This window comes from Amblyomma maculatum, chromosome 3 (genome assembly GCF_055883805.1).
Source record: "Amblyomma maculatum isolate TAMU_Amacu chromosome 3, ASM5588380v1, whole genome shotgun sequence".
Lineage (NCBI taxonomy): Eukaryota > Metazoa > Arthropoda > Arachnida > Ixodida > Ixodidae > Amblyomma > Amblyomma maculatum.
The window spans coordinates 86,591,368-86,618,209 of NC_139346.1; the positions used below are offsets into that span (position 1 = coordinate 86,591,368).

The window sequence follows — 26,842 nt, forward strand, 5'->3', positions numbered from 1 at the left end:
TTCGCAGTGGTGTGAGTTGACTTTTCAAATTTCTTTTCATTTCAGCCGAGTTCCTCCTCCCCCGAGTTCCTCAAAGCTTCAAATGTCAACGCTTTCATGTCAGCGCTGTCAGATTACGGCTTCAAATGTTTATTTTCTCACAAAGGCAATAAATAAGAAATTGACATATTTGAAACTCCCAGTGAATTTCAGGTCGCTGTGAATTAGCGAATCATCGGCGGACTCGAAAGAGCACACGAAAGTGAAGCGCACGCTTCGTTATTTTATCGGCCGCGCTGGCAGGTATAAAACCTGAGCTGCGCGCTCTGGATGTGGACCGGTCGAAACGGGCTGCACGCGAGCATGTTACAACACACTAGTGGGATGTCATCTTTTCCTGCTTTTCTAGACGCCGCGGGTTTGGCAGCCGCTTGCTTTTGCAGCGTGAAACACGCACCTCGGGCGCGCTAGACAACCGTATTGCTCTCTGCACCAAGCACTACCATATCGTACGACTGTAAAAAGTAGTGTCGGTAATCATGCCCGTATCTTAAATCAAATACACAATGGTAATTGGAACCTACGTACAAAATGTGTCAAAGAACATATTTGCACAATAGCGTTCGTTATACATGCATTGCTCCTTCTCCCGTGTCCTCCATCGCAGCATAAGTTTATCCTTCAAGTTCACAAGGATCTATAGCGCGCAAAACAACCTTGCTGTTTTAAATGATAGCACATTCTGTGAGCTAGCTCCCAGTCAGAGGGACGTGTAGTAGTGCTTTACGTGTTGCAAGTGACCCTTGTAAAGCTGATTAGGACTGCAAACGAACGGTCGTATACACGAGTATACCTTGATTCTGTGCGCGTCTACGACAGTACGCTGACTGCAGAAGGGCACGCAACAACATGCTGGCATCATTCCGAATAGAGCTTGGAGCTAACAGTGACTGCTGTGATGATAAAAGATTAAACAATCGCTTGTGAGCATTCCAATGCACCTTTCGATGCATGCACGGATTCTACGAAGGCGCACGTTGACAGCGTACTCGATGGGAGGCGCGGGCGGACTGAACAACACATGGCCGCTGCGCAAAGTTTCTGTTTCTTTCACTAGATGGCGCTAACTTTTTTAAAGCCTCTATTGTCACGACAATGCTGTTGCACATAAAGTTATCATCATGTGAACTGAGCGTTGATTACATAGCAGCTCTTCTGAAGCGTGTCAATGAAGCGAAATTGTGCACGGGGCTTCCAACCCAGATCTAATGCGAAGAGAGGAGACATCACAAGAACTATAGAGAAATACGACAAGCAAGATGATCACAAAAAATAAAATATCTTCAAAATAACTGAGCATGAGGCGTAGAAAACGCAGCGAGCTGCCTCAGCTGAAAAGAAAAAAAAAGAGAATGAATGAATGAAGAAACGAAGGAAGGAAGGAAGGAAGGAAGGAAGGAAGGAAGGAAGGAAGGAAGGAAGGAAGGAAGGAAGGAAGGAAGGAAGGAAGGAAGGAAGGAAGGAAGGAAGGAAGGAAGGAAGGAAGGAAGGAAGGAAGGAAGGAAGGAAGGAAGGAAGGAAGGAAGGAAGCTTTTATTTGAAGGAAGGGACGCCTCTCGGCCGCAGTTTGGGTAATTAGGGAGTTAGGAGGGATGGGAGTGTCGCTTCTCGCTTGTTGACATTTCTTCAACCTGTGTATCGTTGATAAAAGATAAGCACCTAAAGAGCTCAGAAAAGGATTTAGATCAGCATCTTCAAACTTGGCCTTCCAGACTTGCAACAGCTGGTATGTTAAGCTCTTGCCTTGACTGATTTGTGATGTCGAAAGGCTTCGTAACTGTATTTTGTGAGGAGGGAAACACAAAAGCGTATAAGTTTCTGAATGAGTTCAAGATATGCAATAAACCAAGCATACGAGTTCCGTAATTGACATATTGAAGTGCATTCGATACAAATATGTTTTTTTTTTCTGTTGAAAATTAAAAATTAACATTAAAAAAAGATGGTCAGGGGAAGTTAGGAACGTTAACCCTCACTTCCCACTAACACAAAAAAGAATTATGCTGCCCACTCAAATATTTCCTAAAAGAAGTATAATGTTCTCTTCGGCATGCTTCATTGTAACCTTGCAATGTTTGTTATGTTGATGAAGTCGATTTCTGGTTCAGAACGGTTGCTTGGCGGGCTAGTTGGTTCATATCTAACTTATATTACAGCGCGAACCACAAGAAGGGACGACGACAGACAGAGTGAAAAGAGCGCTGACTTCCAACTGTTTATTATTCTGATATGCTACACATTTATACACTTTTGAAGCTTCAGCAGGAAAGAGCAAGAAAATCAATCAGCATGAAAGGCATAGGCGATAGGACAAGGCCCTAATCACCATCGATGCAGAAATTTCAGCTCTTTCTTGTTTAGTGCGACTGATGGCATGCTTACACACCTTTCCTCTGTACGAGCAATGTTCACCGCCTCAATTGTCTCCCTGCCACACTGATCATTGTGTCGAGCAACGATTCTGCTTTTTTGGAACTCGGGCACGCAAGGTTTTCTGGTTGTTTGCTATATTTCATTAGTATTCAACATTAGTGTTGTTGACAATATTTATTTTTGCTCCTTTTTGCTTTTTACCATAACTACCTTAGGTTAATGCAGTTTTCTAACGCCCTTTCGGATGCTTAGATACCTTGAATATTCTGTTTTAAAACTGTAGTTCAGTGCTAGTTTGAAATTATATTAACTTGCCCTACAAGCAGTAAAATTAAGTCGTTTTTTTTTCTCTGTGTGTATGTGTAAAGGAAAGGGGAATCTCTCAAGGGTGCCACTTGGTTACTCGCAATATAAATTTCTTGAATAGACTCATGAGCTTGTTCGTTCATATCCTTCCGCAGTGCACACGCCCATTCTCACTGAGTCCTCTTTTAGTAAACTCAATAAATAATTCTTCACATCTGACGTTGTTGCAGACTCCGGAGAAATATTTTTTCTTTAACAGGCTGCCAAGGCTAGCAGATTTCTGCGTATAATTGAGGCAATCTGCGCAGCACAGGAGTAAACCTGACACCCATTGAGTTGAATTCTAGGGTTATAGTGCTCCTATGCACTGCAAATTTGACATATTTGAGTACATGACAAGATCTATGCTCTGAAAGAACGAACTACGAAACACAGGCCAGTGCGTAAAGCAAGAAACAGTGTCTGTGAGCAAGCCGACGGCACTCACACTTGTTTCACAGCATTAAAAAGTGAATTTCGCATAACACAAACGCGTTCCCCAAGGTAATGCGCGGCTTCGAAGCCAAAACTTCCTAATGTAGTTGTAATTATACTGCAGCCATGTAAAGTGCAACGGCAGCAAGCAAAAGCTACCTGTGTGCTGGCCGCTCCACGCTTCCGCTCCTCGTGTAGCAGACGACACGCCCGGCAAGGAGGATGAATGGATGGATGGAATACAGGAGCGTCCCCTTTCAAAACGGGGTGGTAGCAGTTTTTTACCATGCTCGTTTTCCCCCCTATATCCTAATTATTTCATTAGGTCAGTTAGCTATACCATCATTCTATTTATTGCATTTTTGTTTCTACATTACTAACATTACTAACATTATGTTATTTTTGTTACTTTTCTGCTTTTAAGCCACCAACCTTCCAACTATTTTTTGCTAGCTACCACCGCAGGTTAATTCACCCGGCCACTTGTACCTAAACACCAGGGCCTCATGAAGAGTGACTGCGCCTGCATCGACTTCCGAATGGATGCCATCACATTCGAGTTTAAGATGGTTAATTGTGTCTGTGAATATATCACATACAGCACATGTGGCCCCTTCATGGTTATATTTCTTTTTGTAGCAGCGTGTTCTAGACACCCCAATCTAGCTTCAAAAAATAAGGCACTGCTTCTTGAGTTATCAAAGAAAGCTTCCTTCCTGACGTTCCTTTTCTATTTTCGGTATAGTTCGACACACTATGTTTGTTTAATTCTTAATGTATTCATTCTGCTGCTTAACGGTCTTTATTTCTTCGTCCTTGTGACCAGCATACTTACTGGTTAGCTCCCTATTTTTTCCTTCATTGAGTCAACGCTTTTTAGGTATAGGTATTTAAATACTTTAGCTGACCACTTGTTACTGCCCAATTTCCTCAGGCGTTCCTCATATATTATTTTACTCTGAGGTTTCCGTACTTCGAAAGACACCCAGCCTATATATCTCCTTGTACCGCCTCATTTGTGTTTTGCTGTCGGCACCCAGTACTAATCGTCCGACGGCTCTCTGATATATTTCTAGTGTCGACTGTATCTCTGCTTTTAGGCACAAAAAACCGCATTTCAGAAAGCAAGCCCGGGCACCATAATTTCTTTTCAAATACCCCTCTACACCTGTGTGATGATGGTGATCGTGGCGAGTGTGCGGGTTGCTGCTCGAGAAGTGAAGTGCGGCCGCGTGCGGGGCGTGCCAGTGCGCGTGAGTTTGTTCGGGGTAAGAGAACGGGACGAACGTTCCTGAGCATCGCTGGCGGTTGAGTTCATCGTACTGGGCCTGGTGTAAAAGGCGGCTCGCCAGCTCCTGCCGGGCACCTGGTCCAGGGTTTGGTTCCTCACAGCACATCGCCATCCTGTGAACAACTCCCGGAGCCAGCTCGACTGCTCCATCGTGCCCGCCCGCCGCTCATGTGCCGCCGCAATGGTATCGTTGCGGTACCCGGCGTGGCCCAGCACAGTACCTGATACAGAGCACTGGGACGTCGGGTGTGGCCTTTTGCGTGACCGGGTACTCGGACGCCTAGGCGTGAACAGGGCCCGCGTCACACCCCGGCCGCCGGTCTCTCCTCAACCGGACTTCGAGCATCGTAGGACTCGTCTCAACCGGATTCCGAGCATCATTGGACTCGCCTGCACCGGCGTCGAGTCCACGAGCGGACTAAACAGAAGTAGGACGTTTTTTGGACATGTCCAATTAGACATTAAGCGAGGCTGTATGCGCGTGTCCATGAATCTGATATGGTACCTGCCCAGAGCTCCTGAACGGACCTGGGCCCATAACATAACATCACAATTTGGCGAGCCTGCCAGGAGTCCTTGAGTTTATGGGATTCGAGGAATTAAAACGTCACAGAACGGGCAGAGTATCGAGGACGGGTTCCTGCGCATCACTACGCTTCAGCAAAGATGGACCTTAAACGTCTAGCCGCGCTGGGCGCGCAGCTGGGTATCTCAACCGGACACCGATTATCATCGGACTCGCCTGCACCGGTGTCGAGTCCACGAGCGGAGTAAACAGAAGTAGGACTTTTTTTGGACATGTCCCGTTAGGTATTAAGCCAGGCATTATGCATGTGTGTTGCCCGTGATACGCTAATGGTCAAGAAAAGAAAAGCGTGCGTGTGTCCGTGAACCTAATTTGTTAGCTGCCCAGAGCTCCTGGACGGACCTGGGCCCATAACATCACAACCTGATACCTACTGTACCCCACAATGCCCTATACTTCTTTATCCCGCATTTCTTCGCTATTTTGCCCTACGTGATTGCTCATGATTTTCAGGATCGCTAGCGCTAGGCACGCTAACATGTTCATTAAAACGTCATCGACCATCGCCATCGGTCATGTTAAGTCGTCTTTCTTCATCGGCTTGCCGCACTGTAACATTTCGGTGGAGGTGTGGGGTACTTCACCATCACTCCCTCATTCTGGTCAGGAGCTTCTGTGCCCTGCGACGTCTTGCGCCGTCGGCTGAAGGTCAGGAGGTATCGCATGGCTGTTCCCCAACCTGCCGGACCCAGCAAGACCATGCCGTTCCTCCGCCCCGTCCCCACGCCCCGACCACAAAACACGATGAAGAAGAGAGTGACCCGAGACGCTACACATGACCACAAGACACAAGTAGAGACCCGAACGACCATACGTGACGCCACTGGCAGATGTGCCAACCAAGGACCCACGAGCCAAGACACCGCTATACCTCAAGACATCCTCCCCTGCCTATGCCTAGCGGTGCGTGCCTCGGCTTCCGACATCGAGTCGTGGCAACGTGTGGCCCGAAAGTGTTCTGGGTCAACGTTTATCGGGAATTGTCGTGCCAGGAAGCGAGTCTATTCTTCTTTTTATTCTTCTTGAAGCATTCAGACATGCCCATCATCATGTCATGGAATTATCAGTATCGGTAAACATTGTCGTCCACGATCGGGACGATCGCTCGGTGGCCCCGAGTCATGTTACAGGCGAGCAACGAAGAAGCGGGCAGTGGAGCGGGCAGGAGCGCTCGCGCTAGGCCCGCTAACATATTCATTGAACGTCATCTACCATCGCCATCGGTCACGTTCTGTCGTCTTTCTCATCGGCTTGCCGCATTGTAACAATATTCTGCCACCCAGGGTATCTCATGGCCTTGTATTTTAAGACCCTGATCAGTTGAGCCGTTGAAAGTCAGACGCGACATAACTTCGCTAACACTGAAGCCTAGAGAGTCCCCTTCGCCTCCGCAATACTTAACTAGAGCTTGCAAGTCTTCCTGGCTATCTGGTAATAGCCCAATATCATCTGCATACATTAAACCGGGGAGGAGCTGCTCTATCCCATTTCCGCCTAATCTATATGACAGGTTGAAACCTAGGTTACTTTCTTGTATCCTCCGTTTCATATTTATCATATAAAGCATGAACAGCAACGTGATAGACAACCATATCTTAATCCTTTGCATACCTTGACATCTTCCGTACTTCTTATCCCTTCCCATGTAATTTATACTTTGTTATCCCGGTATATTTCGTCTAGAAAATCTGTTATCTCATCACCGATACTTTTTCTTTTTAATATGTTCCACATAAGTTCCCTGTTTACGTTGTAGTACGCCCCGTTTATGTCCAGGAAGGCCAAATACAAAGGTGTGTTTTCCACTCTAGATATTTTGATGCATTGGGTAAGCACTAACAGGTTATCGTCTAGGCGCCTGACATATCTAAAGCCGTTCTGAAGTTCTCCGAGTATCTGCGTACTTTTTACTCATGATTGCATATTTAGTTTCACTGCCTGTAAGGCCAAACTGTATTTAACATATAGTATGGTAATCGTCCTGTAGGATTTTAAGTGCGTTCTATCTCCTTTTCCTTTATAAGTCAAATTCATGCTTACTCTGCCGCCAGCCGTCCGGAATTTGTTTATTCGTTATGACTGTTTCCAAATATTTTAACAGCGTTTTTTCGTTGGAATTTGATGTATTATTGTAGATGGGCTTTTAGGAATATAGTTTTCTGCCTTTTTCAGTTTAGATTGGTCAGTTCTGAGCTGCTTTGTATTCGGATTCTTGTCTTTCTTCTTGATTTGCGGAGATTACCCTATCGTCACTCTTAAATGACTCGGCTATAGCTGATGTAATGTAGTTCACTGCATTGTCTCCCTTTAACAGATTTCCCTCGTTATCGTGAATCCGGTCCTGCTTTCTTTGATCCTTTTTACGTAGCCAGTTTATATGGTTCCCGAATTTTTTTGGTCCGCCTCTAGTGGCATCGAGTATTTCAGCCATCCAGCGATCGGTGGACTGCTTTCTTTTACTTTGGAAGGGGGCCTGTACATCAGGTTTCTTTTGTCAAAACGATTCCCATTTTTGGTCTATTTCCTCCCGAGATACCGGTGCTTTCTTTGCCTCTTGGTGTTCCCTTGAAGCTGCCCGTCGTTGTTCAATGTCTTCCCTGATTTCCTTATTCCACCAGCTCCGTGGCTTCCTCTTCCCGATCCAGCGGTTTGCTTCTTACCTCCTTAATTTTTCTCCCTGTGAGTAGTTATGCCTGTTCATCATCCCAGACTTCATGGGTCTTTTCTCTACTGCTTCCTCTATGTCTGCTGCTTTGTGCGCTATTTGATCATTGTTTAATTTCGCGTGTACTTTTTGTCGATGTTCCAGTTCTGTTTTCATCAAGGGCCCCATCTGTAGACTTATACTTTTATGATCACTTCCCAGACTACACTCCCCTTCTTCGCCTATTTCCGTTTTTGGGAGCTTGCTGTAAATTCCTTGCGACATTACACAATAGTCAATGGTCGTCTGCCTGTTCCAGAATTCCCACGTGATTCGTCCCTCATTTTGTTTCTCTCGGCGCCGCTTTTCGATGGGGGCGAAAAGCAAGGCGCCCGTATGCTGTGCAATGTCGGTGCACTTTAAAGCACCCTAGGTGGTCGAAATTTCCGGAGTCCTCACTACGGCGTATCTCATAGCCTGGGATGCTTTGGGACGTTAAACCGCACTAACCAAACCAAATTTACAATAACTACGTTGTGTCTCTCACAGAAATCTAGCATTAGCTTCCCGTTACAATCCGTGTATCCATCCAGATCGTCGATGTGGCCGTTCATGTCGCCCAGTAGAATAATATTGGCCCCGTTTCCAAACTGGCTTATATCGTTACTGAGACATCCAACGAGATCCTTGTTTTCTAGCCTACATTGCTGCCCTATTGCTAAATAAAATATTCCTAGGCATGTCCTTATGCCGGCAATTATTCCTGATACCCAGATGTGTTCTTTGCAAGACGATTTTATTTTTTGACAATTTGTTTCTTGGTATATCAACATTACCCCTCTCCCCTACTTTTTCCGCTCTCGTTCTGTTGCACCTTTCCTAAGCGTAGCCTTCAATAAACGGCCGATCTTCTAGATACCAGAAATGAGTCTCACATAGAGCGAACACACATTTTCTCCTACTTCTTTCACACATACACATTTCTACACACATTTTCTTCAACTGCTGTTCTATCTCTAGCCATTTCGCTCTCTTTCTACCCTCTTGCAAGTTTATGTAGCAGATCCTAGTGTTAAATCTCTTTTCTTGTAGTTTTCTTTCTCCACCTCCTTTTTGCCACTTTGTTGGGCTCAGCCTTCGTTATTACGCTTTTTTCTACTTCGCTTCCATCTGCCCCTGCTCGTAGGAGCCCTCGCGGACTCCCTAAAAAAGCTAAACCCTGCCTGCCAGGCGCCAGCCCATCTCTACTCCCACCCTTCTGTTAAAATGGATGCCATCTCGCTGAAAACCCCTGCCAAAACCTGCTCTACGTGCTTCTCTGTTTACCTCAACCACTTCAAAACGCTTCTCCAGGTTTAACAATCTTATGTCATGACTGTCACCACATCCTTTTCAAGTTTTCTGTTCGTTCCTAGCAGCTCCGGCACTTTGCGTACAACGATGTGCATTTGCTGTTCTGTTGCCCTGATATCGTCAACCCCCTGAGCTAAACCTTCCGCTCTCCTGCAGCGTCACCATTTAGGACATCGTTCAGCCCCGCGGCTACTACCACCATATTGCGCTGTACAGAATTTTTTGACAGCATATTTTTGGTCTCTTTCAGAACTGCGCTCATTATCATCCCTAGGAAGGTTCAAATACTCGCTTATCACCCCTTCCACGTTCAACGATATCTCACCTGCAGTTCAGTTCAGTCGTTCAGTCGTGTCCGACTCTTCGTGACCCTATGGACCATGTCACGCCACGCTTTCCGGTCTCTCACTATCTTCCTAACCTCACATAACTTCATCTGCAGTGCCTCGAGGATGCCATCTAACCATCGCGTTCGCTGCCTACCCCTCCTCCGGCGACCCTCAACATTTCCCAACATCAAATCTTTGTCCAGCGACTCCTCTCTTCTCATCAGATGACCAAAGTAGCTGAGCTTTAACTTTAGAATTTGACCCTCCAATGAGCAGTCGGGATTTATGGTCGACAATATCGACTGATTTGATCTTCTGGCAGTCCAAAGAACTCTCAAGAGTCTTCGCCAGCACCACACTTCAAACGCGTCAATTCTTCGGCGGTCAGCCTTTTTTACAGTACAACTCTCGCATCCATACATCACAACTGGAAAGACCATAGCACGAGTTATACGGATCTTGGTTGGCAGACTAATGTCTCTGCTCTTTACTAGGCGGTCAAGGCTAACCCTTGCTCTCTTTCCCAGAAGCAGGCGTCTCCTAATTTCATGGCTGCAGCCTCGTTCCGAGGTAATCTTGGAGCCCAAGAAGAGAGATTTGTCACAGCTTCCACTTCTTGTCCATTGATGCTCCAGGACTTGATAGGGCAAGACGCCATGATCTTTGTTTTTTTTTAATGTTCAGTTTAAGCCCAAACTTCTCACTCTCTTCTTGTACGCGCATCAGAAGTCTCTTGAGTTCCACTTCACTTTCTGCCAATAAAGTGGTATCATCCGCATATCTAAGGTTGTTGATACGTTTTCCAGCAATCTTCCCTCCAGCTGAAGACTCGTCCAGACCGGCCTTCCTCATGATGCACTCTGCATATAGGTTAAATAGGCAGGGCACACTATGCAGCCTTGCCTCACTCTTTTCTCAATCGGAAACCAATTAGTAAGACCATGCCCATTTCTGACTGTGGCCTCTTGCCCTTCATACAGGTTCCTGATGAGGCAGATGAGGTGAATTGGAACTCCCATCTCTTGGAGAGCTTGCCACAATCTGCTGTGATCTACGCAGTCAAACGCTTTCGAATAATCAATAAAGCAGAAGTAGATGGGTTACTGGAACTCTCTTGCTTTTTCCATGATCCAGCGAAGGTTGGCAATTTGGTCTCTAGTTCCTCTGCCGTTGCGAAACCCAGCTTGCACGTCCGGAAGCTCCCGATCCACATACTGCTGCAGCCTACCTTGGAGGATTTTCAACATCACCTTGCTAGCATGCGAAATAAGCGCGATCGTGCGGTAGTTGGAACAATCTTTGGCTCTGCCTTTCTTTGGAATGGGGATGTGAACTGACCTCCTCCAATCCTGTGGCCACCGCAGGGTTGTCCAAATCTTCTGACATAATGTATGCAGAATGTTAACAGCGTCATGGTAGAGGTTTTGAAGCAACTCAGCTGGAATGCCATCAATTCCACTAGCTTTATTCTTAGCAAGGCTGGCTAAGGCCCATTCAACTTCACTCTTCAGGATGCCCGGCTAGAGATCAGTAATCACAACCGTCTTATGTTGGGTTTGCACATTCGGGTCCTTCTTTTACAGTTCTTCTGTGTATTCCTGCCACCTCTTCTTTATCTCTGAGGCTTCAGTGAGGTCCTTGCCTCGTTTGTCCTTTATCACGCCCAGCTTAGCACAGAAGCTTCCTTTGATATCTTTGATTGTCTTATACAGAGCTCTTGTGTTCCTTAATTGGCTGTTGTCTTCAACTGCTTGGCACTGTATGTTCAGGAAGGCATTCTTATCTCTCCTTGCTATCTTCTGAAAATCCGCATTGAGAACCTTGTATCTTTCTCTTTCCCCCATAACTTTTGCCATCCTCCTTTCCTCAGCTATTTGCAAAGCTTCTTCAGATAACCAGTTTGCTTTCTTGCATTTCTTTTGCTTTGGAACTACCTTAGTAGCAACTTCTTGTATTATATCACGAACATCAGTCCACATCTCTTCGGGCTCTCTGTCTTCCCGATCTAATTCTTGAAATCGATTCCTCACTTCCACAGCATATTCTAATGGAATTTGATCCAGATCATACCTGAAAGGCCTTCTAGTTTTCTGAGTTTTCCTCAATCGAAGCTTAATTTTGGCAACAAGAAGCTGATGATCGGTGCCACAATCGGCCCCAGGCCTTGTTTTTACTGCTTGTATAGCGCTTCTCCATCTCTGCCGGCAAAGAATATAATCGATCTGATTCCTGTACAGACCGTCCGGTGAAGTCCATGTGTACAGGCGCCTCTTGTGCTGTTGAAAATGAGTATTCGCTATGGTCAGGTTGTTTTCTTGACAAAACTCTACTAGCCTCTGCCCAGCTTCATTTGGCTCGCCAAGACCGAACTTGCCTATAATTCCGGATATTTCTTCACTCCCGACCTTAGCATTCCAGTCTCCTATGAGAAAAACGACGTCTGATGATGGGGTGCGGTCTAAAAGGCATTGTAGGTCCGCATAAAATCCTCAACGTCAGCTTCTTCAGCAGTAGTGGTCGGTGCATAGACTTGGATAACTGTTATGTTGAAAGGGTGACCTTGGATCCGAAGTGAAATCATTCGGTCGTTTTTGGGGTTGTACCCTAGCACTGCTTTGCCCATTCTTCTGTTTACTATGAGAGCGACCCCATTCCTTCTCTTGGATTCGTGCCCACAATAAAAGACATAATGGTCGCCAGAGTTAAATTCTCCCATTCCGGTCCACTTGAGCTCGCTGATACCTAAGATATCAATGTTCAATCTGTCCATTTCTCGCTTGACGACATCCAGTTTACCTTGCGTCATAGATCTTACATTCCATGTTGCTATGTGATATATCTCCTTGCAACATCGGACTTTCCGGTCGCTTCCCGACACATCCACAACTTAGCGTCCTTTTGGCTTTAGCCCAGCCGTTCATTCGTCCTGGAGCTACTAGGAATCGCCCCTTGTTCATCCCCAGTAACATGTGGGACGCCTTCCAACCTGGGGGGCTCATCTTCCGGCGCCATATCATTAATGGTAATGTGACTGGCCATAGGGTTTTCTTGGCAGGAAATACTGGAGTGGGTTGCCATTACCTTCTCCAGTGAATCACATTTTGTCAGAACTCTATGCCGTGACCTGTCTATCTTGGGTGGCCCTACACAGCAGAGCTCACGACTTCATCGAGTTTCGCAAGCCCCTCCGCCACGACAAGGCAGTGATCCATGAAGGGAATCTCACCTGCACTTGCTCATATTGGACTTAGCGGCTTTAAGTACAAGGGCGTTCTCTTTCTCCCTCCCAACTGTTGGGTCCTGCTTTGCGCTATCTGTGTTCTTCTCTCGGGGATTTTTCCTTCTTCCTTACTTCTTCCTTTTTTGCCGACTTCTTAGTAGCTGCTTCTAAATAACTCTGTTGGTTCGGCTCCGCATGACCTACTTCGCTTTTACCGCCCATACCAGTGCTGGTCCCAGCCGCGCGGCCCGCACTGGAATATCCGTTCTCGTTGCTTCCGAGGACAATGTCAGCCATTTTTTTTGCCATGTGAGGAAGCTTTCGCAGCAGTTCCTGAGGAAGAGTCGACTGCAGCTCCGACAGTTCTCGCCACGGCTACCTAGGACACACCCTTCCGCTGTGTTGTATGGGGAGCTGTGAAACTACGTTTGTTCAGTAACATTGGTTTTTACCAACTACAGGAATAATAATTGCTCGAAACGTACTAAAAAAGAACAGAACACATTGAAGTACACGGAAATCAGAAGAGATTAGCACAGGCAGAGGAAATTCTTAGATGCATCTGGAATACTGTATACCTGACTAGCTCGAAAAAACAGTCCCAGGAGGATAACTTATAAACGCTGCACACTCGACAATATTCCATATAGCAGCACCATGTCGCGTTGCACCCTGTATATGTGTCGGTACGAAATATGTGCGTTGATATCAACTGGCACACGTTTGAACATGCTCTTTCTTCTGCTGAAATTCCGAAACTCCGCATTTTCACCTTACTGTAAGTGGTAAGCGGTCGTTTGTGAAGGGTTATAACTTATTTCTGTAAATTCAAGCTCCATTATCTGCTTGTTCACATAAGTTTCTCCCTGGCCAATTCAGTGTATGTAACTTGTTAATGACTGAATAAAAAAAACAGGCTTTTTCTGAACTGAAAATTCAGAGAAAATTGTTAAAAGATATACGAACTGCACGCCAAAGTTTTTTCGTGCAGCTTGCTTGAATAGTTTGCACGCAATATTTAATTATTTTTGAAGCACTTTTTTAAATGCTCGGCTTGAAACAGACAACTTGATGAGTACCATGAAAATTGTTTGACGACGTAGCCAAACCGTAGCCGCTTTTGTCCTGTAAAATAAACGTCCTCTAAATTTAAAAAGGCTCCAGTGACACCACGCTCCATACAGCCCATTGTGTCACGATTACAGCGCTTTCATTCGCAACTTCGAAAAGCGCCGCAAGGTTCGCGCCTTAGGCACTACTCACAATGAAGCTCCGCGTTCTTGCATGTTCCAAGCAACGTGTCAGTGGCTGCAGCCGCTAACGCTTATCTGCCAAATGGAAGTAACATGAAGGTCTTTGTGGGTGGCACAAAAGACAAGAATATGATAGTGGCTTATGAAATCACGCATGAGAAAGCTGTAAGGGCGTCGCTTTCCAGTGCATTGATTGCACTTCTTTTAGTGGAAGGCTTGGCCTGGCGCTTTATAAGATTTAACCTCCCAAAGTGACTCAGACTATGAGGAACGCCGTAGCGGACGGCTGCAGAAATTTCGTCAAACTGGACTGTTTTTAAATTGCGCTGATACCGATCAGTACATGAGCACATTTGAGTTTCGCCCCCATCAAAATGTGGGCGCCATGATTATTGGTAGAAGGGAGAAAGGAATAAATATTAGCTGCAGTTTAAGCAACCTCTAATTTAAGCAACTTCTGATTCTTTGCGTACTTTCTCTAAGTATGCTGTGAATAATACTAGGAAGATCTTGTTTCCCTGCCTAATGCCTTTCTTTGTTTTGTTTTCTACTTTCTTCGCGCAGCAGTATGGCTGCTGTGCAGCCACCACATATATATTCCATCACTTTTGCATATGGCTCATCTACACCCTTATTCCTGCATGCCTGATCAGGTTTAGACGGAGTCGAACGCTTTCTTATAATCATTGAATGCTATGTAGAGGCTGGTTACATTGCCAAAATTTTTTGATCACCTGGTTGATCGTATGAAGATGATGGATGTGAAAAGCAATAAATGTGGCAGTATAAATGAGATGTGACCAACTGGATTGATGAGGTCTGAATTTTCCGGATTTATGTAGACAATGCTACAAGGTGACTCGCGACTGTTTCCTGCTGACGCTATTTTAATCTCTGTAGTCTATTTCTTTACCAGCCTCCAACCGAGAAGCACTTAGCAAGGTATTGCAGTGGTAGGAAACGTTAAATATGCGCAGAATTTGCATAACTTGTTAATTATTTCATTAGTTTATAAAACACAACGTCCCAGAGCGACTAAGGTTATGAAAGACGCATTTTTGTAATGTTCGCTACTTGTTTATAGGGTTTAGCCTCCCAACGTGACATTGGCTGTTCGGAAGGGCTCCGGAAACGTCGCCCAACAGATGTCCTTCAACGTTAATTGACATTGAACCCTGCACGGGCAGCTTTCGTTTCACTCTTATCAAAACACGGTGACCTCATCAGACCCGTGTCCTAGGGACCAGCAGTCGAGCAGCATAAAAAGTGTGCTACCATGAAATATGCCCGACGTGTCTTTGCTGGGGGCCAACTGGCAGGTGACATTGGTGTGCACTGAGTGGCCGTCGAGTGTGCGAAGTCACAATGTCCCACGACCTGACAGCGTTGCCCTGGCGTTGCTAACTCTAACTTCACATTTGAGATGAAGAAGTCGGAATCGAGCCAGGGTCCCGAGTGAGACAGGATACGCCTAGAAAGTCGACTTTTAATTGCGACCACTGACAAGTCAGTCGTCGCAAGTTTTTGTCAGACGTCGAGATTCAAAGTCAACTTTCTCCACGCAGAAAGCTAACGAATAAGCTACAATACCTAGATTTTACGTCATCATCCGAGGCATTGTAAGCAAGAAATATTTGTAGGGTAGGCAACACGGCTTAGAAAAGCATGTAGCGATGATAATGGCTACCTAAGCGAAATTCATTTATTAAAAACAACACTAATTCAGAGGTACTATCCTGGTAACTCTCCTAATATGGCCCTCTAAATACCAAGCACATTAAACTACGACAATGTGCTCACGAACGCCATAAGGCCGACACTTAACGCCAGCCTTCTTTTGTAACTAAATACTCCAATGCCCTTGAAAACTTGAAAAATATTCTGCGGAATTACCACTCCCATGTTAACGCGTAATGAACGCCCGAAAAAATTATCACGGCGGCACCAAGCGTAACATGCAAACTTAATACAAACATCAGATATATAGCATATCCTAAAGTTGACAACAAGCATCCAACACAACCACACCCTTGCTCTCGACCTAGATGTAAGACGTGCAGTCATATACAAAAAGGCACCATGGTTAAATGTGCTGAAAGCACTTCCACCTTTCATATAATATAAGTCTTTATTTGCACATCTACAAACGTTATCTACCTTCTAGAATGCTCCTTCTGTTATAAACAGTATATCGGAGAGACAGGGTTATCAATGAACATAAGGCTTAATGAACGTCGGGCAGACACAGAAAAAACGCGGGATCGAATCCCGACCTCGGCGGCCGCTTTTCGATGGAGGCGAAAAGCAATGCGCCCGTGTGCTGTGTGATGTCAGTGCACGTTAAAGAACCCCAGGTGGTCGAAATTTCCGGAGTCGTCCACTACGGCGTCTACGGAGTCGCTTTGGGACGTTAAACCCCACAAACCAACCTTATGTGTCTCCCGAAATTGTTTGTGGTCAACGTCATAAATAGATTCTGCACTGACGTTGAAGACCCCAAATCATACTGCTCTCAATGTCATATCACCAATCACATGACATATGACAGCCCCTTTTTTTTTCAAGAATTTGTTTTAGGTGCTATCTAAAAAATTACCGGAATACATCACTAAAATGACGCCCGATTCTCAAACCAGCAATTCGCAGTCTTGCGCGCACAATACTTATCCCTACTCAACTGGGAGAGACTCTAAGGTGGACGTAGATACATGATTTATCCCCGCAGATTTAGGGCGATTGTGTCTGTTCAAGAAAGACGTGCAGACGTTTTGTTGACGAAATAGATTTCGAAGTGCACGAAAACTGTGTTACTGGTGACGATAATGTAACCTCTGCATATTAGATGCATTGCTATTTTGTCCTTATTGGTTACGATACTTAAGCTGTACTACGAAGCTATGCCTCAAAATTTACTTCTACATCCTGTAATTACTCAAGACGGCGCTCAGGTATGTTTCTACAGTTATGAAATTTATTTTTTTTTAATTTCGCCACGTTTGCTCAGAAAAATCTTTTAGATAGTTTTAGTGCCTGGAAAAAGTATGCTAATATGGAGCTTACTTTAGAATTAATTGTAAGCCGCTTATACACTGAATATTTTAAAAAAAAACTATACGTCTCTTGCAGCTATCAAGATGTAGGGCACAAGTTTTTAGAAATTTTTAGCCATAAGATATCTGGGTGATTAATTAAAGGAACACTAAGTATTGTTTTGATATATTTTTAAAATATATTCTGAGCAGTATATGACTCCACAGGCATTAGCAATATTGCACATGAATGCTCGCGCAAAAGAAGCCCAAGCTCTCAAGTGAATTTATTTACGCGTTTTCCAGCGTTAAACAGAATAATTTAAATTAAGTAAACAAAATCTTGACAGAGATGTATTAATGATTTTGTTCGGCGGGAAGATGGGGCTGGTTCTAATAAATGTGCACTATAACGGCGCACATTATTTCCCACCTAGGCGTCGTAGGTATCAAAATGACAGTTCATCGACAAAAATTTTGTAATCAGGCTCGGTCCTGCGTTAAAGTACTATACTTTACGAATGGGTGCAAACGCTTTAACAGCCATCCCTGCAGTCCAGCACACGCCTACTATTGTACATGGTTATGCTTGGGATCTTTGACGCGCCGTCTTAGAAAATGGCAGCTTCCATCGATCGTATAACGATCTTTCGTACGTTCCATGGGATGGTTCTGACTGTACTATGAACGCTTCAGGTAGTGGTCAATACCCACGTTGTCTTCTTCGGCTATGATCGGAAGCGAGGCGTTAAAGGTGGTCCTGCTGTTTCTACCACAGACAATGTTGCATAATCCGCCTGTTTTGCTTAAAAGTCTTGTCTCAGTGCAGAATACTAATGACAATATTCTGTCATATATTCTGATTACAACGTTCAAAACAGATAAAACATGCCTGGCTTATGTACGTTCTGAGGCCGTTTGCTCGCTGACGCTTAACTTTTTTCTCCGGCTATTTAAAATAAAGCACCTGACCTGGACGTCCTAGCACGCCCAGCAACTCCAGTAAACTGAGTACGATGGCCTCGGCAGCCCAGCAGGAAGTTCGACAACAAGTGTTCAGTTTGACAACTACGGCTCACAACAAACTGAAGTTCAGTGGCTTTGACAGTCGCACAAGGTTAATGAGGGGCAACTGACTACGACTGAAAAGAAATGAGACTGCGCTGCGGACCGCGTTTGCTCTGCTTTAGGCATATTAGGCCTAAACTTATCAATGCATTGTTGTGAGCAGTCATAAGGTTTGCAGCATGGCCCGTGTGAGGTCGCGGTCACGAACGTATAGAATAGGAGGGTTGTAGGTGGCAATGGGTTCTAAATCTCCAAATGAAAACGTCGTCGCCACGCTAGTGTTCACCAACAGGTTTTTTTCGACGGTATCAGATATCAGAACCTTTTCGCGGTATTTATAAATTCTAACTTAAAGCATGCACCGTCCTTGCCAAAGGTATGCAGACAGCAGGGTCTCTTTTTCGATTACACAGGGGAACATTTATGCCCTCCCTAATGCTGGAAAAGTTTATGAGTTTAAAGCAAAAATTTATCTACACGTTTTAAGAAAATTTATTATTCTGACAAGCTTTATGGCACCAAAACTACCCATGAGAAGCGAAATAAGCAAGCTGCTTTCATTTAATAGGAGTGGAACATACTGTAGTTACCTCTTGAACACTGTCACTGAAACGGACCTTGATTGCTTAGGAAGATATATGGTAAATCTTTTATCCCGCAGTGAATTAATTGCTCATTATGTAACTTGTGATTGATATATTCGATTTAAATGTGGGAACCGCCACATCCGGTCTGTGGCTTGCCGTAGCTTTACCAAGTTTTCACACTGCATTTATATTCCAAGAAAGCATTTACTTTGCTGCCAACACCGGTATAATTTGACAGCGCCTAATGAATGAATTTGTCCAGGCTACTTCCGGGACCAGTGGGGCTCGTACGACGCTGTCTTCCGCCTCTGCGGCCTGCTTCAAGGATGCTGTTTCTTCATCTGGCTCGGCGTCACAGTGGCTGGGAGGCACTGCAAGAGACGCAATTGGTCACCGCGAGACGAACTTGACCACCGGGACCTGGAAGCCTGCAAGTTCGCCTACCTACCCGGGGCAGCATTTGCAGCAATTGACTTTAGTCGGCACCGCGACTCGAGAGTAGGCGAGCAGATGCACCGCAGGCCCAGCACTCTACCAGGAGTCGATGACGACAATTCTGGCGCAGTAGGGCTTTCCTACGGCGAGATTCAGGGGGTTCGGCATGTATGAGTGCTACACAGCAAAGTTAGATTACAAAATATCAGCTTTTATTCGTGCAGCTTTCGTCGCACACCAGGAAGTAGGAACGACAAGCTAGTCAATTACATTAGTTATGTGGTAATGATATCAGCTGCATGGTTGCAACTAGCAAGGCTCGGAAACGTAATTTGTGCTCCAGTTGGGCCTCAATGAGACTTCTGGAAAATTTCAACATGTGACGTGCGGTTCAGAGAGACTACAAACAATTTCTGGCGACTCGTTCGCTATCGAGTTTCTACCGCCAACCTCTTCTAGACTCTGGAGATAAATAGCTGACCAAGGAGCAGGGATATCACCTTCAAATCACGATGTCTACGAGAAGGAGACGGACATCGCGTCCGGGTCTCAGACCACAGGCGCCATCCAGCCACTCAAATGGTTGCCACATTCAAGCAATAAAGTTTCTTACCACTGCTGATGCATAAATGCCATTTGTAGTCAATAACAACTTGAGACTTTGTATTCTAATTCTGTCTTACAACTAGATAAGATGAAAGCATCGCCGGCTGTATATCATGATTTGAACATTGTGGATACCGCGTCAATAAATCATGAAAGTGCTGTCCATGGACGCACTGCCTGCGTGTGTGCATTACAGTTATGAAGCTTTATAGAATTCTCCGGAGTGTACATCTGTTCCAAGGAAGCACCTGTACTTAGTATAGTGTGTATAATCCATGTTGATAGAAGTTTTTGATCCACACGGAATAATCGTAAATATATTCGGCCATGTAAATGATTATCCGTCCTTTGTTCAGAAAAGCAAGGTCAGCAATAGTTTTAGACGTTATAAATGTTTAGAAACAGTTTGTGTATGTAATTTGCATGCGAATTTATTATAATACAGATCACCTTTTATATGATCGCTTTAATCACTCTAAGCCATAAAAATTACTAATTTTTCTTCCAATCATTTGAAAGCTGGAAAAATTGGCAGAATGTTGTCACGGCTCCAAAAGAACAAAGAAACATTTTATCCAGAAGAAATTCAGTGTAGTATTCAGGGCCAAAATGAAGGAATACTCAAGTTGGTGGCGATGCCACAGCATCAGGGCAGATCGAAGGAATCCTAGACTACGGAAGACCAACTTCGAAAATCGATATCTATCTCCTCTAACCCTTATGTGCTTACTTAACGAGATATTTTGTTACTATTAGTAACGCAACAGGGACTGATTTTCCTCATATTGTAATGCGAAACTTATGACAAATAGACCAAGTGATGAAAAGTTCGCCTTGAGTGCCACGAAATTTTAGAAACCAGCTATAGTCTTCGGTTTGAACTTTGTTTTCTCACGCAAGCAAATAATTCAAATTTCTACACAACTTTATCGAAGTGCGCAAAAAAGGCTTAAAACACAGTAATTCTAGAATAAAACATGGTATGTGGTGTCTCTCGTGTCAGACCCTGTCGTATAACAGCTCCATTTGGTGACGGTTTGCTAAGTTAACCCGTGCCTTAATAGTCACCGAAGCGGCATATCAGGTTTTGTTTGGCAGCACGTTTAATCGCGTAGTGCGAATTGTTGAAATCGTTTCACGCTGCTTAAAGAAAACAGGTGTTGACTCACGCAATAATCAGGAGTTAGGACAAGTTCTTGAAGTATTGCACACAATAAGGTAGCATGCAACACCGATGCCCAAATGATAATCGGAAAGAGGAAATGAGATATTTGTATAGAAAGAGGCAGATATTGAAAGACAACTGGATAGCGTGTTTTATTCCCCATTGTGATGCGGCTTTTGCTTTTTCCTTTCTGTGATCAAATATTTATTGGCACGCAATAAATGTATTCGTTCTTTCATTAAGTGCTCCAGTCCGAAGCAGTACCCGCTTTGGCAGTCTTTTTTCTGCGTTTGATTCTTTTTGGTTATGATAGCACATTAAATGAACAATAACGCTATGAATACCATTTTCATCAGCAAAAAGACAATACATGGGAATAAGATGTGTTTGTCGCAGGGTAAAGGCCATAAGTTGTGCTCCATAGATGCGAAATAACACCAGTAATAGGTAGGTTGTTCAGGTGCTAATCCTCGACGTGTGATAGCTCAGCCATTGAGAGCTGCATTCATCCATTTTCCACATCTTCAACGAGAACTGCAGAAGCGGTTGAGATATGAATAATTTTGCTGTAAGTGAAGTGCGTATAACGATGTTTTCAATTACGTATGAAGCTCGCCTTATAATAAAAACCACAATAAAAAACCGAAATATCATAAGAAGAAAGGATGTTTTCTTGCCACGGATCATTTTTTCAGTCACTAAGTTGCGATGTGTCCTTCCTTGTCTAGCCCGCGTTTACAAAAAACGTCATACAATTAGATTGGTTCTGAAACATTGGCCGCGTTGTAGGCTTTTTGACGGTTAAGATATGCATATCAGTGGACGATTTTACTCTTCATCTCTGCAGAGGTAATCGGAACAGATGCTAAATAACGTGGAATAAGAATCATGATTTCACACGCAGGGCACAGTTCCCACTTGTACACAGCAGAAAACTGGAATTTATCGAATAAAGTTTCATACACCTGAACTTAATCCAAAGAAGAGGACGAGCTGCTGTGGTGGCAAATCAAGAATAATGCACCATAAAATGCAAGAAACTATTGCGGCACACACCAATAAGTAGCCTCCTATAACGAGAAAGTTCTTACACGGCAAAATGCGCACAAGAAGCAAAGAAGCAATTATACAGATTATTCGAAATTTTATGCATGCAAAATAGCTCCTTTATGTGGAAGATTAGGCTTCATTGCGAGTTATGTCGTTAGCATAATTTAAAGAAAGCAGGCAAACAGAAGAAAAAGAGGGGCATTCCTGCTGTGAGTAGACATATCACAAAAAAATCGAAACCAATCTACAAAAATCAGCCTATACAGTGCTATCTTAACTTTCCTTCCGGGCATATATGATCTGTTAGGTTTCTAGAAGCTCGCTCCGTGTAATGGTCACGCTTCGCATCAGCTACTATGGCCGTGTGTGCAAAGCAATGCATGTATTTTCGCAGTTGCAACAATAAAGAATACAGATGTGAGGAATCAATGAATCATTTAAAAATGTCGTGCTCCGTATTGTAACGGGTATTGCGCCAAACGTCCATGCAACGCCCTGAGCCTAGAAGACTGCCGAAGTCCGAGAGTGGTCCGAGCAGCGGACTGAGCGCGGTTCCAGGCAACCAACTTCGTCGTCTACGCCAACCAGCAACCACTTAGTCGTCTACACCAACTAGCCACTGATTGTCTCTGATTCGTCGTCAACTATAGCTTGTATCACTGCCCCCCTCCTCTGCAGCAACGACTCGATGCGACGCGGTGCTACTAGGAAGAAGTTAGCGAAAGGGTGCACAAAAGTGTCACAAGGACCCAGCGGCGTTGACGAAAAGCTGTCATGCATGATCATGATAGGGCTTCGGCCGAACCACGTGCACGACTTCAGGACGCTGTGGCCTTCGGGATGGAGCTGAAGCTGCGGGAACAACGGCGTAGGTGACGTCACTGATACGGCGAACAATCTCGTAAGGGCCGGAGTATCGGTGTAGTAACTTTTCAGATAGGTCGCGATGACGAACAGGTGTCCACACCAAGACGAAGTCGCCCTGCTCGTAAGTGACGATTCTTCGGCCGAGGTTATACCGAGCAGCGTCATTCGCCTCTTATCGGTGGATTCGGAGGCGTGCTAGTTGCCGCGCTTCCTCAGCACGCTGATCAAAGATGTCGGCGTCACGTTCGGCGTCAGAGCCGCAAAAAGGACCAACTGGCATCATGGCATTCAATGGCGTGCTCACTTGGCGACCGAAGACAAGTTGGAACGGGGTCAGTCGCGTCGTCTCTTGAGTGGCGGTATTGTACGCGAAAGTTTTATAGGGCAAAATCGCATCCCAGGTGCGATGTTCTGCGTCCACATACATAGAAATCGTGTCGGTGAGGGTGCGATTGAGGCGCTCCACCAGCCCGTTGGTCTGAGGGTGATACGCCGTCGCTCGTCGATGGCTACTGTGAGTCAGGTTCATGACCAACAGGATTAGGCGAGCCGTAAAAGCTGTACCACGGTCAGTGATTACCCCGGCGGGGGCGCCATGACGTACGACACCGTTATGAACGAAATACTGAGCAACTTCGGATGCAGTACCTTTAACAAGGGACGCGGTCTCTGCTTACCGGGTTAGGTAGTCTGTCGCGACGACTACCCAATGGTTGCCAGACTAGGACTTCAGAAAAGGACCGAGGAGATCCATGCCCACTTGATGGAAAGGGGTCTTTGGCGGAGCAATAGGCTGAAGAAATCCAGCGGGTTTCAATGATGGAGACTTCCGACATTGGCAGTTACGACGTGAGCGTACATAGGCCCGCACCGATGGGAGTAACCTGGGCCAATTATACTTTTGACGAATTCGTGCAAGTGTACGGCTCACCCCTCTCGGCGCAACTCGGAGGGCACAACAAGGAGAAACGTCTCTTCACTGTTAGCAAACTTTCGCTTGTAGAGCACGTTACCACGCAGAGTGAACGTTTGAAGCCCACGATGAAAAACACGGGGAATATGGGCATCGACGCCCTGCAGATAGTCGACGAGTGACGCTAACTCTGGGTCCATTCTCTGCAGCTGCGCCATTTGGGTTGTACTAATAGCCCCCAGAAAGGGAAAATCATCGGCCGTTTCTTCTGGACATATGGCAATGGGCGAGCGCGACAGACAGTCAGCATCCTGATGCTTCCATCCTGATTTGTATTCGACTGTTACGTCAGACTCTTGTAATCTAAGGCTCCATCTAGCCAATCGTCCTGAGGTGTCTCTTAGGCTTGCGAGCCAGCATAATGAATGGTGGTAGCTTATAACGCGGAAAGGTCGGCCGTAGAGGTATGGTCGGAACTTGGTGAAGGCTGATATTAGCGCCAGACATACTTTCTCAGTTGTTGAATAGTTGGTTTCGGAGCGGGTAAGCGTTCGGCTCGCTTAAGCGATGACCCGTTCTGCACCGTCTTGCCACTGAATTAGTACTGCACCAGCCCTAACGTTGCTGGCATCAGTATGAACATCAGTTGCTGCGTTTTCGTCAAAATGGCCTAGTATCGGGGGATTCTGTAGGCGGCTGCGAAGCTCAAGGAAAGCGGCCTCTTGTTCACATCCCCACAGGAACGGCGTGTCATCTCGAGTCAGTGTGGTTAGCGATTCCGCGATGTGCGAAAAGTCTCGTACAAAGCGTCTGTAATAGGCGCATAAACCTAAGAACCGTCGAACAGCTTTCTTGTCAGTAGGGTGCGGAAAATCATAAACGGCAGCTGTCTTTTCAGGGTCCGGGCGAACACCTTTTGCGCTGACCACATGACCAAGGAAGCGAAGTTCCTCAAAGCCAAAGTGACATTTCTCTGGTTTGATTGTCAGGTTGGCGTCTCGGTGAGCTTTTTACATAAGGCGTAACCTATCTAGAGGTTGGTCGAAGGTGGTCGAAAATATTACGACATCGTCCTGGTAAATCAAACACCTCTGCCACTTCAAACCGGACAGAATGGTGTCCATCATGCGTTGGAACGTGGCCGGTGCCGAACATAGGCCGAACGGTAGCACCTTAAACTCATACAAGCCATCGGGTGTCACGAAAGCCGTCTTCTCCCGGTCTCTCTCATCCACTTCTATTTGACAGTACCCACGTTTTAGGTCTAGCGACGAGAAGTATCGGGCATCTCGCAGTCGATCGAGTGCGTCGTCTATGCGGGGAAGTGGGTAAACGTCCTTTTTAGTAACGAGATTATGTTTTGTGTAATCGACACAGAACCGCAGAGTGTTGTCCTTCTTTCTGACGATAACAACCGTTGAAGCCCAAGGGCTTGTAGACGGCTGAATGACATCGTCGGAAAGCATTTCGGTGACCTGTCTCTGAATCGCTGCTCATTCCATTGGAGAAACGCGGTATGGGCGTTGGCATACGGGGCGCGTGGTCTCGTCTGTTATTATACGGTGCTTGGCGACCGGAGTTCGGCCCGCATTGGAAGACGTTGCGAAGCAGTCTGCAAAATATGCCAAGACAGCCGAAAGCAGATCCTTCTGAACCGGTGATAACTCGGTGTTTATTTTGACAGGTGGCAGAACATGACAAGGTCCTGTGTCGTCTTGAAGGGCTTCTTCCACGGTGCACAAATGTGGACACTCCGCGACGTCTTGGAGGAAGGAGATCACCGTGCCTTTGACGAGGTGCTCAAATTCGTTCGAAAAGTTGGTGAGCAGAACGGTAGTGCAGCCATCCCGTAGGTGGACGAGACCTCGGGCAGCAATGAGACCCTTCTCAAGCAGCAGCGGGATATGACCCTCACACATGCTCTCAAAGTCATGAAATAGGTCATTCTGCACGCGCATTACGACACTGCACCGTGATGGCACCGTGACATCATCCTCCACAATAAGCAGAACATGGCTACAGGGATCGTGGGTGTCGAAGCATGCCACTGCCCGTTTAGTCCAGAATGTGACTCGTGCCTCGTGTAGGTCGATCACAGCACCGTTTGCCTGCAGAAAATCGAGCCCCAGAATCAAATCTCTCGATCATTCGCGCAAGATAACAAATTCCCCGACGTAGACGAAACCGCGGATGCCAATTTGGGCTGTACACATTCCGGCCGGGCTAATGAGGTGACCTTCAGCCGTGCGAATGCTAGGGCCCAACCATGGCGTCACAACTTTGCTCAATTCCTGGGCGAGAGCGTGGCTCATCACTGAATAGTCTGCACTGGTGTCAAGTAGAGCGATCGTGTCAGTTCCGTCAAGTGTCACGCACAAATCAGAAGTAGCGCGTCGGATGCTGTCGCTACCCTGCCCCTTTGAGAAATCAGCGTATCGGTGTATCGGCGGCGGAGGATCCTCAATTTTTCCGACAGCAGCTGCCCTGCCTCCGGAGACCGCTGGAATTAGTTTTCCCGGTGTGGACTTTGAGAACGCCGCTCAGTATTGCTGGCATCTCTGCGAGGGCTTGGGGAACGGTACCGCAGCGGAGATGACGATCCTGAGTCATAGCGCCTGTATCTCCTAGGCATCTGACGGGCCGACAGATGAGCTTCAATTTCGAGCGGCCGTTCACCGTTCCGCGAACAGGGCGCATCGGGTCCGAAGCCGCGAAGTCCCACTCGTCGATACGGGCATGCACGGTAAGCGTGACCGGCCTCCCCGCCGTGGTTGAAGATTTGCCTGTTGTCCCGCGTACGCCACACGTCCGACTTGCGAGGGCGTGGAACAGGCACCTCAGCTTGAGCCGATGCGTCATACGGACTGATGTGGCTAATCACCGGTGTCGGGTCAATAGGACCACAGGCAGCTGCTTGGCGTGCAACGAACGCGTACGTTCGTTTCTCGTCGACCCGTGGAGGCATGCAGCGACAGGATCGTAGGCAGCTACTTGACGAACAACGGATGTGTGCGTGGGCATTGCGTCGACGCGCTGCAGTACGTTGGTGACCGGGAATTCACGAGCAGCCTGGCGTACTTCATCTCTGACAACTTCGCTCAGTGATGACACTGGCGCACTCTGAGGCAGACAGAAACGTTGGAGTTCCTTGCAAACAACCGACCGAATGAGGTCACGTACGCGTCAACAACGCCTCCATGGCACGACGAAAAAAATCTGGGACCAGGCAGCTGACATCTCGGTTGTACTGCCGG

At 46.0% G+C, this 26,842-nt stretch overlaps 1 protein-coding gene across 1 annotated transcript in view; it reads left to right on the plus strand.

Annotated features, from left to right (window-relative positions):
* LOC146195179 (monocarboxylate transporter 14-like) overlaps positions 1 to 19,633 on the plus strand; it is a 51,435-nt gene extending 31,802 nt beyond the window's left edge. The window contains exon 5 of the mRNA XM_084597716.1: positions 18,815 to 19,633. Within this exon, the coding sequence (XP_084453842.1) occupies positions 18,815 to 19,161 (347 nt within the window). The 3' untranslated portion in view covers positions 19,162 to 19,633. The remainder of the gene's footprint in view (positions 1 to 18,814) is intronic.
* The last annotated feature ends 7,209 nt before the right edge of the window (positions 19,634 to 26,842 follow it).